The 17,403-nt window shown below is 41.7% G+C and overlaps 1 protein-coding gene across 5 annotated transcripts; it reads right to left on the minus strand.

Moving 5' to 3' along the window:
• Positions 1 to 5,950: 5,950 nt before the first annotated feature.
• LOC146361391 (long-chain specific acyl-CoA dehydrogenase, mitochondrial-like) lies at positions 5,951 to 17,010 on the minus strand. Of its 5 annotated transcripts, none has more exons than XM_084921967.1 (12): positions 16,789 to 17,010; positions 16,421 to 16,559; positions 10,503 to 10,682; positions 10,285 to 10,422; positions 9,762 to 9,926; positions 9,605 to 9,671; positions 9,359 to 9,523; positions 8,895 to 8,996; positions 7,548 to 7,661; positions 7,269 to 7,396; positions 7,097 to 7,183; positions 5,951 to 7,013 (listed from the first exon to the last, which is right to left on the minus strand). In XM_084921967.1, exons 2-12 carry the CDS (start codon positions 16,531 to 16,533, stop codon positions 6,920 to 6,922), a joined length of 1,353 nt encoding a protein of 450 aa, XP_084778093.1. In that variant the 5' UTR covers positions 16,534 to 16,559; positions 16,789 to 17,010; the 3' UTR covers positions 5,951 to 6,919. The 5 variants fall into 5 exon arrangements, with proteins under 5 accessions (XP_084778093.1, XP_084778098.1, XP_084778097.1 ...); XM_084921972.1 differs by lacking the exon at positions 16,789 to 17,010 and adding an exon at positions 15,986 to 16,087 and having other exon boundaries at positions 16,421 to 16,504; XM_084921971.1 differs by lacking the exons at positions 16,421 to 16,559; positions 16,789 to 17,010 and adding exons at positions 15,986 to 16,087; positions 16,274 to 16,340.
• Positions 17,011 to 17,403: the final 393 nt, after the last annotated feature.

Raw genomic sequence — 17,403 nt, forward strand, 5'->3', positions numbered from 1 at the left:
GATGTTCTTCAGCAGCCTCTCAAACACCTTCATTACTACCGAGGTCAGTGCAACTGGCCGGTAATCGTTCAGGGATGAGGGTTTGCTGTTCTTGGGCACAGGGATGATGGTGGATCTTTTGAAGCATGTGGGGACCACAGACTTCGCCAGGGACTCGTTGAAGATGTTTGTCCAGCCTGGGTTGAGGCAGGATGGAAGTATGGGAACTGTGGTACGAAGTTTTCTCCCCATCAGAAGCTCTGCAGGGCTATGTCCATTGGCAAGTGGTGTGGCGCGATATGCCATGAGAGTGAGATATGGGTCTCCTTCTTTCTGTAGAAGGCTCTTTACTGTTCTCACTGCTCTTTCAGCCTCACCATTGCTCTGAGGGAATCTCGGGCTGGAAGTGGTGTGGGCAAAGCCCCACTCTGAAGCAAACTTTTGGAAGTGTTCTGAGGAGAATTGTGGGCCATTATCCGACCTTAACTCTGTTGGTATGCCGTGGACTTTAAGTGGTCAATCACTGCTGCTGATGTGGTACAGGACAGCTTAGCTATTTCTATGTATCGTGAGAAATAGTCCACTGCAACCAAATACTGGCTGTTACTCCACTCAAAAAGATCAGCACCAACTAACTCCCACGGCCGTGTAGGAAACTCAGTTGCCATGAGTGTTTCTCTGGGTTGCTGTCTCACCTTTGCACATGTCTCACATTCTGCTACCAGCTGTTGTAGTTGAGAGCTCAGTCCTGGCCACCATACCGACTGCTTGGCTCGTTCCCTGGACTTTACAATGCCCTGGTGACCTGTGTGCAGTCGTGTCAAAACATCTTTTTGTAATATCTTTGGAATAACTATACGCATACTGTTAGAGTGAATTGTTAAATGTTGTCATTTCTATGCTTGCCAACTCTGATGAAAGAAATTCCACTGTCCTTCCCCCCAGATTCTCGAGGTTCTGGATGGGGGGGCTGTAATGTTTTATTGCAGATACATCCTATCTGGAAGATCTGCTTCTTTTGATGTAAGCTTCCTGCGTTTACGACCCTTTGGTCAGCAGGAGGTCACACACACACATTCTCACATCACACACACATCACACACACATCACACACACACACACATTCTTACTTAGATACAGAAGTTCACACATATACATACAATGCCTTGTCTTAGAACCATGTGGGCGTGGCTTTGTTCTGACGTGTTTTGTGTGAACTGTGTCTCAATAAAAAGGGCAGCAAGGGAGGTCGTCGTCGAGGTCATTTTCGTGGTGGACACAGGCCTCCCTTGCGCAAGTGATTGATCGATCGACTGTCTTGTTTTCTTCATGATGAATAAGTCTCTAGAATTAGCGGGGATTGTGGAAACACAGACCCAACACATACCTTTTAGGAGAAGTTCATTTTCAACAGTCAGGTCCCCTGCATGCTGGTGGTATGGGAAACATGGACCTGGTATTTTGAGTTTGTCCGGCCAGCCATTCTTGCAGTAGAGTTTGATTTGTTTTAGTGTTTCGTCTTTGTCTTGCTGCTCTCTTATTTGTTGTAGTCTCTCCTCTGTTGCAGGAAGGCCTGAAATCACCTGATGTGCATACAGGTCCATTTCGTCTCTTAATGTCTCGTCACAAACAGTTCTTTCAGGTGCTCTGGACAGCACGTCTGCAGTTGCGATGTATTTGCCCGGGACATGTGAGTTTGGTGGTTTACTCAGTTCTGACTTAATGTTGTTAAACGCTGTTTGTTGAGCCTCACTCCAACACCACATGTTTTTGGTACTGAGTAGTTCTCTCAATGGCTGTGTTTTCTCTGCTAAGTGGGGAAGGTACTTGCCTAGATGATTAACTATTCCTAGGAATCGTCTCACTCCACCCACATCGGTGGGTGCCTCCATGTTGCTGACCGCTTTCACTTTTTCTGGGTCTGCTTTGACGCCTGTAGTGTCAATGATCTGTCCGAGGAACTTGATTGAGGTCTTTGCAAACTCACATTTCTCACTTTTCAATGTCACCCCTGCTTTTGTGAGCCGTTCGAGGACTGCGACCAGTCTCTTGTCGTGCTGGGCCTGTGTGTCAGCATAAACCAGAATGTCATCCATTTGGCAGACAACTCCGTCCAGCCCCTCCAAAAGCTGAGACATTCTTTTTTGAAAATGCTCAGGGGCTGAGGATATGCCAAAACAGAGTCTATTGAAACAGTACCTTCCGAATGGTGTGATGAAGGTTGTGAGAAGAGCTGACTGCTTGGACAAAGGTATTTGCCAAAATCCTGAGTTAGCATCGAGTTTTGAGAACAACTTTGTGCCTTCTAGCTGTCCTAGGGTGTGCTCAACTGATGGCAACATGTGTCTTTCTCTTTTCACAGAATTGTTCAGTTTGGTCAAGTCCACGCACACACGCACTTCATCTGTTTGGTTTGGGTACTGGAACCATTCCTGCACACCAGTCAGTAGGCTGCTCTACTCTGGAGATTACCCCCAACTCTTCCATATGAGCAAGCTCTCTTTTGACTTTGGGCAACAGGGGAAGCGGGACCCTTCTTGGGGTTGACAGGGCAAATGGTTTAGCATCTGCTTTAAGCTCAATTTTGTATTCCCCCTCCATTCGGCCTAACCCACTGAATAGTTTTGGAAACTGCTGCTTTACTGCCTCTACCAAAGTGAGTGACACTGCTTCTAATCTGGCCACTAACCCAGGTGCTACACTTGCTGAGCGGCTAAGTAACCCTTGCGTCAGGTCTGCTACTACATACACAGGCTGTACTGTAGTTTTGCTTGGAGTGCTCAGGTTAGCAGTAAATTTCCCTCTAACTGCTAATGGAGACATTCCCGTCCCATACAGTTTCAGATCTGTGGGTTGCAGCTGTGGTTTTTGTGCTAGAGCGTTGTACTCTTTTTCAGGCAAGACGGTTACGTCCACTCCTGTGTCAATTTTGAGCCAGCAGTCTACATTGTTAACTTTTATTTTAGTCAACCACGCATCCTCAGTTCACTCTGAGGCTACTGTTCCCAAAAATGCTACCTCCCTTTCTTCACTGTCACCACCTGCTGCACGTATTTCTCCCACTGCCCCAGACCTGCACACTTTTGCATAGTGACCTTTCTTTTTACACTGATTGCAGAGTACCTCTTTGGCTGGGCACAGGTTCTTGCTGTGAAAGGGTGTCTTTCCACATCAGTTGCATTGGCTTTTCACATTCTTCTCTGTGGTTTGTGGCACAGTCTTTCTTGGTTTAAAGTGTTTTATTTTTGCTTTAATGATGTCCACGTTACAAAGATTTTCCTGCTTGAAGTTGTTTTTAAGAAGATCCTGCTGCTTCTTAACAAGCTCACTTTGGCGACTCCATATCACTGCTTTTTCTAACGTGAGCTCCGCGCCCATTTGCAGTTGCTCCGAGAGCCTCTTGTCTCTTATTCCGACAACGAGTCTGTCTCTTATCATTTCACTGTGCAGCACCCCGTAGCCACAATGCTCAGCCAAGGCATATAGGGATGTAATAAACCCGTCTGCAGTCTCTCCTGTTTCTTGCTGCCTTTGGTTGAACTTTGCACGTTCAAAGATAACATTTCTTCTGACTACAAAATGTGCCTCAAGTTTGTCTTTGAGAGTGTGGTACTCACTCGCCTCCTCTTCGGTCAGGTTCAACGAAGTGATCACGTCTTCAGCTTCATCGCCCATTGTATATATCAGAGTGCTAACCTGGTTTTCGTCCGATTGTAGCTCGAGTCCGGATGCTATCCTGAACCTCTCAAAGCGTCGGATCCATTTCGGCCACTCTTCTGGCTTTGAAAAGTCGAACTTCGGCGGCGGTGATACTTGGAAGGCTGCCGGTGCGGCTGCCATGCTGCTAGTCGCGAGATGCTAGTTAGCGTTTGCTAATTTGTTAGCTTAGCTCTTACTGTGGCTGTTAATGCAAACTTGCAGGGCGAGTTCTCTCCGGTGAGAAAGCTTCCGTTTTCGTGACGTTCTTCTTCCCTCCAGAGTACTTCTGACACCATGTTTTGGTAGATCTCGGGTTTATAATAGCAGCACCATTAACGAGACTGGGACAGCTCTGTCTTAACGTGGCGACTCTGTTTATTGCCAAGCTGCAACAACTAATACACACGGCACAACCACCAGAGGGTGCTGCATGAACCATTGAATTAGTCCTTACCATAACAAACTTCACAGGAAAAAGACGAACAGAGAAAAGATTGTTTGAGCGACACTAAGGCTGTGTCCCAATTCAGGGTCTGCACGCTTGAAGTACGCATTTTAAGTGCGATTACGTCACCGCCACGCGACGACGGCTGTCCCAATTCAAAGTGTACTTCAAATGCGTACTACAAATGCGCCGTCGATTTCCCCAAATATCAGGCGTGGTCCGGTGGACGCTTCGTGGTCCCATATATCCCACAATTCATAGCGCGGTGGTGGGTGTGGATAATTTTGCCGCAAAATACGGCAGAAGGGAGCGGCCAAAGAGTGAACTGTCAAGTAAGTACTGAATATGATGTCACTTATTTATGTGCGAATGTTTAATAATGAAGAACATTAAAACATTACTGTTGGCCACATGTCGGCAAAGTTATGTGACATTATTGATGTTTGTACTAACTTGGTTTTAAAGCCTTTACTTTAAAATATACGCCGTTCGATAGTCGACCTTAATCTTACAGAGAATGTGATGATTTCATGGATAATTAAAGTCAGTCATATATCCACAAACACAACAAGCTGAAAGTCAGTGATGCTGCTCGGTTTGCAGTCCTGAATATCACGGCACAAGCAGGATTCACTGCACTGTTAATGTTAGCTATGTTATATTGCTGCCTCTGCTCGGTGGTGTCGAGCCAAACAGACTTTAATGTTTGTTTGAACGAGCTGACGGTTCACTCGTTAAGCTGAAAGAAAGATGCTTTAATCACAGCAGTCACACATGTGTCCACTGTACCATCTGGGAACTCTTCTTCTTTATCACTCGTAATAACACAAACACTAAATCCTCCTTCTCTTGTGCTGTTTTGTAGCAGTGTATACACCTGAGACTGTCACCTGTCTGTCTGTCCTGCACTCTCTCTCTGTTTCTTTCTCTCTGATTGTGGAATAAAAGTATGAACATGTATTTATAAGTTACACTTGTGTTTGAATCCTGCAGCTTATCACACATTTGATTTCCATGTGTGACAACTGCAAGTGTCCAGAGTGAGGACAGACTGAGGGACCCACTGCTGCACATCATCTGTGAGGCTTTGCACCCCTGATGATCCACCAGGACAAACTCAGCAGTGTGTGAGGAAGAGGAGGAGGAAGAGCCAGCAGCAGCTGACAGATGGAGAGAATAGACAGACTGTTCCCTGTTTGTGAAGGACTGCTAGAAAAGTTTAGAATCACTAATTGTCTGTCCTGAATCAGTCTTATTAGGTAATGTTCAAATAATTTTATCATTCCAGTGTTTTCAGTGTGGGAGAAAGTACTCAGGGCCTTCAAGTTACACACTATGAAAGGCAGAAACAAGTTTAATGTTCAGAAACCTAAAGTATGTATCAGCAGCAGAATGGACCTAAAAATAAATGTTTGTTTCAGTTCTATGAAGCTTTGAGTATTTTGGATTAGTAGTACTGCTGTGTTTGTTGCATCATATTGCTGTAATTGTTTATATGCTTTATATATTCTGAGGTAAGTTGATCTATAGTGTTACATCATATTCTATAAGGATGTTATGTGTTTGGATACCTTCTGCCCAGTTTGACCCATTTAGCAGAAGTCAGCCTGTTTAAGGCTCTGATATCTATTCTGTATGACTTAAAGCAGTTATGACATGGTCTGATTTTCTCACCCTATAAAGGAATATTTAATATATCAGTCTACTCTTCATTCTATCAGAAACAGTTTTCACAGTCCTTTTCCTTCAGTATGTTGGCATTACTAAATTTGGCTCAATGCTTACATATATGTGTAAAAAGAAAATGTACGAGCTGTGAAAACTGACTTCAAATACAGACATTTTTTATTTCACCATTCATTAACCGCACCGAGAAGACATCATTTAAATATGTTCACGTTTTCTTTAAGCAAACGGTATTATTAAAATTATTCATGACTGGGCCAAGTGTCCTCTTTTTTGAAAATCAAAATATGGTCACCCTACCATAAAAACACCAGCAGAATGAGACCGCTAACTGAGAGTGGCAGATTATGAAAGCAGGCATTTAAGTGCATATTAACAAACACTGATTTTGAAAAAGAAAACCTCCTATAAGGGAAATTACGTCAGATATCTTTAATCTGATGCAGACTGGCCACATTATCAATGCTAAAACAAGGCATTGCTGACAAACTTTGTTAAAGAAAATTCTCTGTATTTCCTGTCATATGTGTACTGTAGCAATGCTGAATGCTAAAATTATTATTATTATTATGTCCAAAGATTCAACTCATGAGGTCAGTGTATGTCCATCCTTAATATCACATATACAGTCGTGTGAGTGCAGAAGCTCCGCCCACCTGCTGCTCAAAACTTCTCTTTAAAAGGGGCATACAGTGGTTGAACATTTACAGAATTAGAGCAAAGAGCAAACAGTGTTCTTTTATTCCCTTTATCGATCTGAAAATTTCAAGTATAATTAAACCAGTGGACGTACTGGTGTTCACATTCACACTTCCACTGCACGGCTATCAAAGCCAAAATAATTCACATAACGATATGAGTGTAATACCTACAGAAAAAAAAAAACTAAACTGGAGATCTTTATTGACAGTTTTGTGGGTTTTTGTGTTTTTTTTTTTTCTGAGTATGTTGTTAAATTTTAACTGTGAAAAAGCATGGCTGTCATCAGGACACGTTCCCAGTGTTGTTTTTAGCTACACTAGATCCAGTCTTTTTACATTGCACCTGAAGATTCTGAATTCCTAAATCTCAAAAAAAAAAAAAAAGATTACAAAAAACAACAACCCAGTTTCACTTCTGGCTGACGATGGTACGAGCGATGAGCTCCTTCATGATCTCGTTGGTTCCTCCGTAGATAGGCTGAACTCGCGAGTCCACAAATGCCCTGAAAACGCAAACATGTTGATGAGCTGGAAAAAACCCCAAAACAATCAAAGCTCTCTGTTGCAACATTTACGTGATACTAACTTGGCGATGGGGTATTCCCACATGTACCCCCAGCCTCCGTGGAGCTGCAGGCACTGAGTGGCCACTCTGTTCTGGAGGTCAGACGCCCTTCAGATAAGATGAAGTTTATCAGCGCGCGACAACAACACAGCTTAGCCTTTAGATCATGAGGTGGCAAATTCCAAAAACTCACCAATACTTGGCCATGGAGGCCGTGGCAGGATCCAGGCTTTTCTCAGCATGGAGCTGAAGGCAGCTATCCACGAAGGCTCGACCCACACAGATCTCGGTCTTTAGCTCTGCTAGCTTGTGCTGCACGGTCTGTGGAGCGCAAAGACAAAAAACAGATAGTATGATGACTGGGAGGATGATTTGATAAACTGGTCCTTTTTTAATAGGAACTCATCAGGACAGACTATATCCTTACATGAAATATGCTAAAAATATTCACCAAAAGAATTACTATAAAGACCTGAAGGTGAGCGACTGTTTTGCTGAAAGCCTTCCGCTGCATTACATAATTTCTGGTTTCCTCAAACATGAACTCACAGCTCGCAATGGCCATGTCAGCAATCAGCAGACGCTCCTAGAGAAGGGAAAAGGTTGTTTGACGTCAAATTAACCCAAGTGAGACGTTATCTGCAGATGATGTGTACAAGCACGTGATAAAACATATTTAGGACGATGAGGCTAAAAATCCAAAGTACATGTCTGTAGGTTCAGATTTGACTAAGTTATGAATAGGGCGGCTCGATTAAGGCAAAAATGATAGTCACGATTATTTTCACTGAAATTGAGATCTCGATTATTTGACGATATTTATTTAACAATAACAATGTGTTGAATAATGACTTTAAAGATTGTCATAAAATAATATAAAATAGTGTGCAAATACTGATAACAGTGCAAATGTTTGCAATATAAAAAATAAATGAAAAATGTAAACATCTATGTTTAGTGAACTTTGCAGTGTTGCTCTGTGGTGCAGCTACGACACTGTAGCAAAGTTTACACACTATGTCTACTTGATCCACGTCTGACTCCGCGAACCCATAATGTTTCCACACCACTGAAGTTTTTTTTACCTCTCTTTTCAACCAACGGCAGTCACTCTCCTCTCCAAATAACTTCTGCTTAACTTTCCGAGCTTCCCTCGGGTCCTCTTAATCAGTGGTCCCCAACCCCCGGGCCTCGGACCGGTACCGGTCCGTGAGTCGTTTGGTGCCGGGCCGCGAGAGTTGAGGCTCAGGTGTGAAATGTATAGTTTTCAGGGTTTTTATCGGTTTTCAGCGTTATTTTGTTATCGTTTTTATCGTTTACTCGGTTTTCCTGGGTCTTTTCACGTGTGTTATGAATAAAACTTCTTTTTTTCGGTACCGGTACTAGTTTTATTTTGTTGTATTTATCCGCGACACCTTAAAGGCCGGTCCATGAAAATATTGTCGGGCATAAACCGGTCCGTGGCGCAAAAAAGGTTGGGGACCGCTGCTCTTAATTGTTGTGACACGTGTTCGAAATGCAGAGAGGTGCGCTCGATTTGCCACACGGAGCAGCACGAGAGTAAAGCACGAGAGAGGGGCTAATAATCAGCTCAGTCATTTTTAATGATTGTTGAAAGCCCAGATCGTAATCGAGATTAAAATTCGATTAATTGAGCAGCCCTAGTTATGAATATAAAGATGTTTTAGGTATTTCATTTTGTAAAAATATGGGTGCAGCTAGACTGGATCTCCACCCAGGTTCAAGGTACGGAGAGTTACTCCTTCAGTGGAGGCATTAAATGTTTCTGATATGAACATGCCATAAATGTTGTGTTCACCTGAGGGAGTTCATTCATCAGGTAATAGAAACCTTTGTTGAGTTCTCCTAAGAGGGCATCAGCTGGGAGGCGCACATCCTCGAAGAATAACTCAGCTGTGTCCTTTGAAAGAACCAGAAACACAAGTGAGAGGATGTAATGAAGTATAAATCCTTAGTAGCACAAATGACCAAGTTCTGTTGTCACTTTTTAGCCTCATGCATTTGTATAAACTGTAATTTACAGTAAAGGTTTGAAATTTAAAGCGCTAAGAGAGTTATATGTGCAATCAAAATTGCCTTTGTTTCTTCAGCTGAACAATCAGAGCAGTCTGGGCGTGTCGGGAGGGATCGTCCCACAGACACAAAAGCTGTTTCAGACAGATACTTCTTTTTGATTTTGAAGCATGGAACCAGTTAAACCCACACTTGTAGACCATAAAAAATGATGTAGGGGCACTTCATATATTTCCATGACCCTGGTACCTGGGCTTTCAGGCCAATCTTCTCCAGCTTCCGCCCTTTGTGAAAGCCCTTCATGCCCTCCTCCACCAGGAACAGACTGATCCCGTGTGCTGCCGTCTTCGCCTCTCGGTTGGTCACGGTCACTACCACCACCAGATCTGCCATCCAACCATTTGTAATAAATACCTGAAGAGGTCAGATGGAGTAATATCTATACTGGACTTTAAATGTAATTGAGTGGATACTTTTGAAGTCTTGACTCAGTACCTTGTTGCCGTTGAGGATCCAGTCACCGCCGTCCTTCTTGGCATACGTCCTCACACCCTGAAGGTCACTGGAAAAAAATAGAGGAGCTGAGTCGCTGAAGCTACCTGACATTATGTGTGCTGATTTCTTGATGTTACATCTGTGACTGAGTCCTGACCTGCCTGCTCCTGGCTCAGTCATGGCGATGGCAGCGATACATTTCCCAGCGGTCATCTTTGGGATGAAGTGTTTGATCTGTTCCTTGCTGCCGTAGTTGACGATGTAGGGCATGACGATGTCAGAGTGCAGCGCAAAACCTGGGCCTGTGCAGTTGCAATACATTCTGTAGTGGTGCAGACAGCAGAGATGAGCTGAAGGATGAAGAGATAGCTGACTATCTGGCAAATACACTGGTCATCATCACTAAAGCTACTTTCTTGTGATTGTTTTTTTTTTTTTAAATGGTATTGAGCAACAGTTCTCCAAGCTTTCTGAAGTGGTAAAATCATACCTGGATAAAAAAAAAAAAAAAACTGCAGCAATGGATCGATCACATGTCCTCACTTGGAAAAAAGCTTAATTCTCTTTCTTGTGTTTTTAAAATCACATCTCAGCTGGAACTCATTGCTAAAATATTTCAGTCTCTCTGAATGTCGGCGAATAGCTTCAGATATTGAACGGTGGTTTGAAGGACAACTCACTGCTCCTCCCATGTGACAGCTGCAGAAAACAGGTCTCCTCCTATGCCACCATGCTCTTCTGGTGTCATTACTCCCAGCAGACCTTGCTCACCAGCCTTTTCCCACACCTCCCTGCTCACCTGACCTGCCTTCTCCCACCTGCAACAAAAAACAGTTGAAGTAAAGCTATTAAAGGCTTATTTTAATAATTCTTGGTAAGTCATCAAACTTCCACCTACTCTTTGTGGTAAGGCACCACTTCCTCTTGGAAGAAGCGCCGCACATTTTGTCTGAAGAGGTCATGGTCCTCATTGAAGATCCGGCGGGTCCCGATGTCCATCAGGGATTTGGCGCTGGAGGTCTCAGGTCGGCCTGAGGATGCAGGCTGCCTGAACTCCTCAGACTTACTGTGCTGAAATCTGTGGGGACAGAAATTCAACCACACGTCACTATACAGCCAGCAAGTGCCTGACCTGGGAGCTCCATGACAAATTAACTCACTCAGCTAAAGCAGTGGCAGCAGATTTTGTGTCTCTGTCCTGAATTTCATGAAAGCTGCTATTAAATTAAACAAATACACATATACAGAAAGGACAGAAAAAACAAACAAAACCCTCCAAAACAGATCATTACATACAGCTGAGGACCAGAAACAAAAACAACTGATGTATCAATATTTCAACTTTTAAAAAAATTGCATCCTGTAATCTCTTACGAACTACCTCCACTGATCCAGTGACAAGAACACAGGTGGAGAGATGTAACATCGTACGAGACCATTGTTTCATCTTCCTCAACTTCTCATAAAAAAATAAAAAGGTGTTCTGGATGTGATGTTCAGAGCTGCCTGAGGATCTAAGCTAGAAACTTTGAGATGTTATAGGTGACCAAGTTGATCAAGCAGACATTTGGTCTTAATGGCACTCTCTGTTTATGTATCTTTGGTACATATATTCTTTACTCTTGGAACTGTGTCTTCATTCCATATATTTTACATACAGTGGTCAGCACTACAGGCTGAAACATGGGTGTGCCACGGGTTCCCCAGTTTTACTCATCGTGGCCAATTTGTACATGGAAGAATTGGAAGAGAGGAGTTTGTTATCCTACCCTGGAATATGCCAAGTGATTCAGGTATGTGATCAAAAATTGTTCCACCCCAAGGATCGGGTCCCCTGGCACAGAGTAATATAGTGTACGCTGTTAAGTGCCAGGAGGATTGCCATGACTTATACATCGGGGAAACCAAACAACCTCTGGCTAAGCGGATGGCACAACACAGGAGAGCTGCCTCGTCAGGCCAGGACTCTGCAGTCTATTTACATCTACAGGCCAGTGGACACTCTTTCAGTGATGAGGATGTACACATCCTGGACAGGGGGGAACGCTGGTTTGAGCGCGGAGTCAAGGAGGCCATTTATGTAAAAAGGGAAAGACCATCTCTGAATCGAGGAGGGGGCCTAAGGGTACATCTTTCACCATCTTACAATGCTGTGATTGCAGCCATTCCCCAACTCTCTGTGAATGGTACTCATGGCCATTGATCAGTGGTCTTTGATCAGTGGGCTTTGATTGGTGGTTGTTGATCAATGGTCATGACAATTTGCATATTAATGACCAAGAAACTGACCTCATTGTTCATTCAATGGTCTGGTTTCAGTTATTGTGCAAATGTACTGTTTATATGATTGGGGAAACCTGCAGTCAGCTGAGTCTGAAGAAGTCACTTGGATGAGTGACGAAATGTTTCTCCCACTGAAAACGCTACGTCCAGATGAACAGAATCAACCTTTTGGGATAAGTCTTGAAACAAACTGTTGTATTCTGATAATAGAACATAAACTAATTATGTTTTATGTATGTAGCTAAGGACCAGCAACATTTGTAGTGCGCAAAAGACAGAAGAAAAGAGAACAGATAGGCATGGAGGAAAATTTAAATTCCTACCTGCACCATCACACTCAAGATATAAAAGATCATACATATATTTTATCATGTGAGGTAGGGTCCCCTTAAACCAAAGAAGTGAAAATGTGAAGAACAAGAGACAACACATCTGAGTAAAGCATCCTCTTCCTCCTCACCTTAAGCTTCAGCTGCTGAACTGAACTGAACTGAGGGCAGGACTCAAACACACTAAACATGCTTGTTTATTCTCTGCCACAGTTGTGGCAGAGAATAAAGAGAAGATTAGACATTAAGTGACACTCTGAACAGCTAACAATGAGCCAACAACAAACATTGGTTATAAGCTAACATGCTAATGATTGACTCAAGCATCCTAACAATCACGCTTTCCCTCTGATAAACAGTTTGATTACATTTCCATACATGAAAGTTTATTTGCTAAGCACCCAACAACTTTAGATCCACTTAAAAGAACGTTTCACTCACGTCAGCTAACGCCAGCATACGTTGGGGGAAAAAAGCTGTGTTTATTGACAGAAATGTTAAACATATCCTTGTGTCTGTGAAGGTTCTCAGTCATCCAGGTCATCGTAGTCAAAGGAGCTTGCAAAGAAAAGCGTCTGGAGTTTTTCAAGTAAACTTAAAGAAGTCCAGACGCTTTTCTTTGCAAGCTCCTTTGACTAAACATATCCTTAATAAAATCATCTCAGTATCACTGTCAGTGGTCAGAAGTGACCTTTACTGCCTCATCGACTTTTATCTGACTCGTTTCACAAAGTTTTACAGACTCTTCCAGTGAAATCTGACATGTACACACTTCACAGTACAGATGAATAACGGTCAGTTTTTGAGGTGACTTGTAGGTAAAAATGTGAAATCCTCCAAAATAATTAATTGATGTAAATCAATTGCTAAATGTTAACATTATTCAAATATTTTAAAATATAGAGTGTACAAAAATGAGCGCATAGCTTACTACAATATGGTTGTCTTATAGTGGCCACCACACCCAAGGTTATTGACTTGAATTGGAAGAGGTAAGAAAACAAACTCCGTTGACTACAATCTACAACCCACTGACATCTACTGGTGAGATTTTACACTTTATCTACCTCTGCTTTGCTTTTCTTCCCTCGTTGCCACTGTAAATAAGAATGATTTCTTAATGACGCCTTAAATAAAGGTTACACCAACTTTACATGGAATTACATGGAAGTACAGCCTTGTCAGATCAGCTTCAGTTGACATCTCTTCAGCACACAGACAGTTTATTTAATATGGGAAGCTTTCAAACTACCTTTAGGCACACTTCAATGTGTGGAGACTTCAATACGATTTCATTTTGACTTAAAACAACAACTCTCAACCATAACATGTTTTATTTAGATAAAAATGGCCAAATTCGTGTATCTTCATTTTTAGACTGCTGTAATTTTAAAACGTTCACTAAATTTTGAGATTCTGGTTTCGATTTTCACATTAAAGGTCTCCATGTAAACAACAGGTCACCATAAAGTGTGTCAAAGGTAACCGCACACACACATACTACAGTCCGACCTTTTTCTGTACTATAAAAATGCTCCGCAACTATAAAACATATCACTAAAATCATGCAAAGTAAAACTATTTTCTAAAACAGCGTAAATGTTCCGCCCACAGCTTTGAATGCATTTCTTTGCGCTGATATCGACAGATGCGGCTCCAGTTCACCAGAAACAGCTTTAACTGCGCATTTTTACCTCGCAGAAACTGCAGAGAGCGGCCGTCCTCTTCCAGACACATTTCTCAGTCCGAAAACACAAGTTCCGATTATTCTGTTCGCCAACATATTCGAATCAAAGTACAACTTCACAGCAAAAAGACAAACAGAGAAAAGATCGTTTGATCGACACTAAGAGGAGGTACATTACCGCCACCAACTGGTATGGAGTGTGGCCTGGAACGTCGCTCAAAACAAACACCCCCCCCAAATCCTTCCAAACAATTTCCCCTCTTTTAAAAACTGAAACAAGGCCTGATAACTTTTACTTCCAGATTCCTTTTGCAATAAATCAATAAGATCCAGCATCACTCGGTTCGTTTCACAGGTGCCTTTAAATGTGAACGCCTGAGACGTACTGTTGTTATGTGAGGTGGGTCTCGCTTATGATTGAGTCCAAATAAAGCGGGAATTTGCCTTTAAACTACGTTAATATCACAAATACAAACGATTTGTGTAGTCCATAAAATAGGGTGACCAACTGTCCTCTTTTTTTGCACTTGTTGACTTGTAAAAGCGTGTATGACATTTTTTATTTCACCATTCATTAACTGCACCGAGAAGACATCATTTAAATATGTTCATGTTTTCTTTAAGCAAACGGTATTATTAAAATTATTCATGACTGGGCCAAGTGTCCTCTTTTTTGAAAATCAAAATATGGTCACCCTACCATAAAAACACCAGCAGAATGAGACCGCTAACTTTTGTCTTCTGTTGATTTGTTGCTCAGCATTTCCACCTATTGGTGGGGGTTATCCTATTGCAAACACACTCATTGCAGTAATTTAGAGTTTAAGGCAAGTTTCTGACATTTATAGGCCAAAAAAGCACGCCAACAGCAGATGGGTTTTAATTAAATAATTGCACGATTTTTTGTGTTATTTCAGAGTAACAAGGTGATTCACACTTTGTGCCCAACAAAAATGTTCCAGGCAAGCGCATCAGCTGCTTTAAGAAACCAAAGACAAACCAAATGATGGAAATCTGGTGGTTTGTTTGGCTTTATTTGTTTATTGCATTCTTCCTGTCACATGGTGAAATATAATAAAGAGATAAAATAGCATCTCTAACACCAGCTTCTCATTTAAACACTGTGAAAGATATGGAGTGAAAATTTGGTTGACCTAGTTCAAACAGTCCCACAGTAACTGATAATAACTGATAATAAAATGCATATAGTTGTCCAATGATAGAGCTTTAACATAATTTGGCTAGCTATATAGCTAGCTACATTTAATTGTTCAATCAGTCTTTTTTCACTGGACCCTAATCATCTGTTTTGAAACATTATTTCATAATTTTAACAAATATTATTTGAGCAGAATAATAATTTTTTAAAATAAATTTCTTAATTTTATGTTTATAGCTGCTTAAAGCTATTTTTTTTCTCTCTTTTTTCATCTTTCAGACACACAAAACATAAACAGATTACTTTAACATTTCTTGTGTGGTTACTTATTTTCTCATTTATTCTCTACCCAGTTCAGCTGGTTGATCTTTGTGACAAACATACCAAACAATGCTGTCAGGTAAAGAAACTATGCAAACTATATTTATCTTGGTCTTGGTCGTATTGTTGGACTAGTTAATAGGTCATCTCATTGTCATCTGTTGGGATTTTATTTTGAAAGGACATGTCGTGTCATGTTGCAGCGCATCTGTGAGAGTTTAATAAAGTCACGTTGGTGTGTATATTCCTGTGAAAGCTGATGCCCCACATGTGTTTATTCCTCCGTCTACATCAATAACTAACTCTTATTATCAGGGACTAAAAGTAGTCCTGTTTTTGCCAGAATATAATTGGCGAGCCAGCCAGGAGAGCAGACAGCAATCCAGAAGCTGAGGACCTGGGGGGACTGGGAAGTTGCATATATGAGTGATAAGACACCAAAGAAAAATAAAAGTAAGGAAGAGCTGTTTCTGCTAATTTTGTTGCATCTGGGTGAAATCAGGCTGGATCTCTACACAAGTCAAAGGTACAGAGAGCTGGTCCTTCTGCAGAGGAGGCATTAAGTGTTACTGATATGAACATGCCATAGATGTTGTGTTCACCTGAGGGAGTTCATTCATCAGGTAATAGAAACCTTTGTTGAGTTCTCCTAAGAGGGCATCAGCTGGGAGGCGCACATCCTCGAAGAATAACTCAGCTGTGTCCTTTGAAAGAACCAGAAGTGAGAGGATGTAATGAAACGAGCACGAAACGAACACTATTAAGCAGTAAGCTAGTCAAAACTTAGTAAACTAGTAAACCTAGTAAACTAGTCATTACCACGACCTTATTCTATCCCTGATAAATAAAAAAAGATGCCAAGAAAACCATTCAGAGATGCAGATGAGGACCTGGGCTTTCAGGCCAATCTTCTCCAGCTTCCGCCCTTTGTGAAAGCCCTTTGGAGGAGGGCATGAAATAGAGGAGCTGAGTCGCTGAAGCTACCTGACATTATGTGTGCTGATTTCTTGATGTTATATTTGTGCTTTAGTCCTGACCTGCCTGCTCCTGGCTCAGTCATGGCGATGGCGGCGATACATTTCCCAGCGGTCATCTTTGGGATGAAGTGTTTGATCTGTTCCTTGCTGCCGTAATTGACGATGTAGGGCATGACGATGTCAGAGTGCAGCGCAAAACCTGGGCAGAGATGGACAGGAGGACGCTGCTAATAAAGTTACACAATTACACAGTGAATTCGCGTTATTCGCGTGTATTATTATATTTACAAAATACCACAGTTTTTGTCTTGGACGTATCATTTTATTTTTGTTGTATTTATCCGCGACACCTTAAATATATAGATAGATATAGATATAATCATACAAAATAAAACTATTTCCCAAAACTGCGTAAATGTTCCGCTCACAGCTCTGAATGCATTTCTTCACGCTGATATCGACAGATGCGCCTCCATGCGAAATGTGTTTGCGACATGCAAACACATTTCTCAGTCCGAAAACACAAGATCAGATTATTCTGTTTGCCAACATCTTCGAATCAATTAATCAGTGAATTATTAACAAATACAAATCAACAGTTTCGTCCATTAAAACAGTAGCAGAGTGAGACCTCCAACTCATCATTTATGGGTAGGTTTCTTCTTCTATTGAAGTGTAAGCAAGTGTGTTTGCACAGCATTTCCACCTATTGGTTGGAGTTACAAAACACTCCCTGCAGTATTTATCATTTTAAAGGCAATTTTAAGCATAAAGTTAAGTAAAAAATTATAGGCCAAAAAAAGTGTTGATGTATGTCTTTTGTCTGAGAAAACATAAAGCATAAAAAAAGCTCCCGCCAGTCATAACACAATATGGAAGCTTTTTTTTTTTTTTTATGTTTTTTAATTAAACCCAAATGCAAAAAAACAAAAACACTATCAGCAGCTTCATGTATGCACCTTTACTACTACATCACACCACACGGGGGCAGGACTCACACAGGTTAAAACTTGTCTTACTGCACTGAAACACAAGCACCAGAG

This window comes from Perissodus microlepis, chromosome 23, assembly GCF_051167445.1.
Source record: "Perissodus microlepis isolate ML-2025 ecotype Zambia chromosome 23, ASM5116744v1, whole genome shotgun sequence".
Taxonomy (NCBI): Eukaryota; Metazoa; Chordata; class Actinopteri; order Cichliformes; family Cichlidae; genus Perissodus; species Perissodus microlepis.

Coding starts and splice junctions, on each gene's coding strand:
- LOC146361391 (XM_084921967.1), bottom strand. CDS start 16,533: ATGCCCTACATCGTCAATTACGGCAGCAAGGAACAGATCAAACACTTC. Junction 9,927..10,284: donor GCTGTCACATGGGAGGAGCA/GTGAGTTGTCCT, acceptor GCACCACTACAG/AATGTATTGCAACTGCACAG. Junction 7,014..7,096: donor TGGGAATACCCCATCGCCAA/GTTAGTATCACG, acceptor TTGCGTTTTCAG/GGCATTTGTGGACTCGCGAG.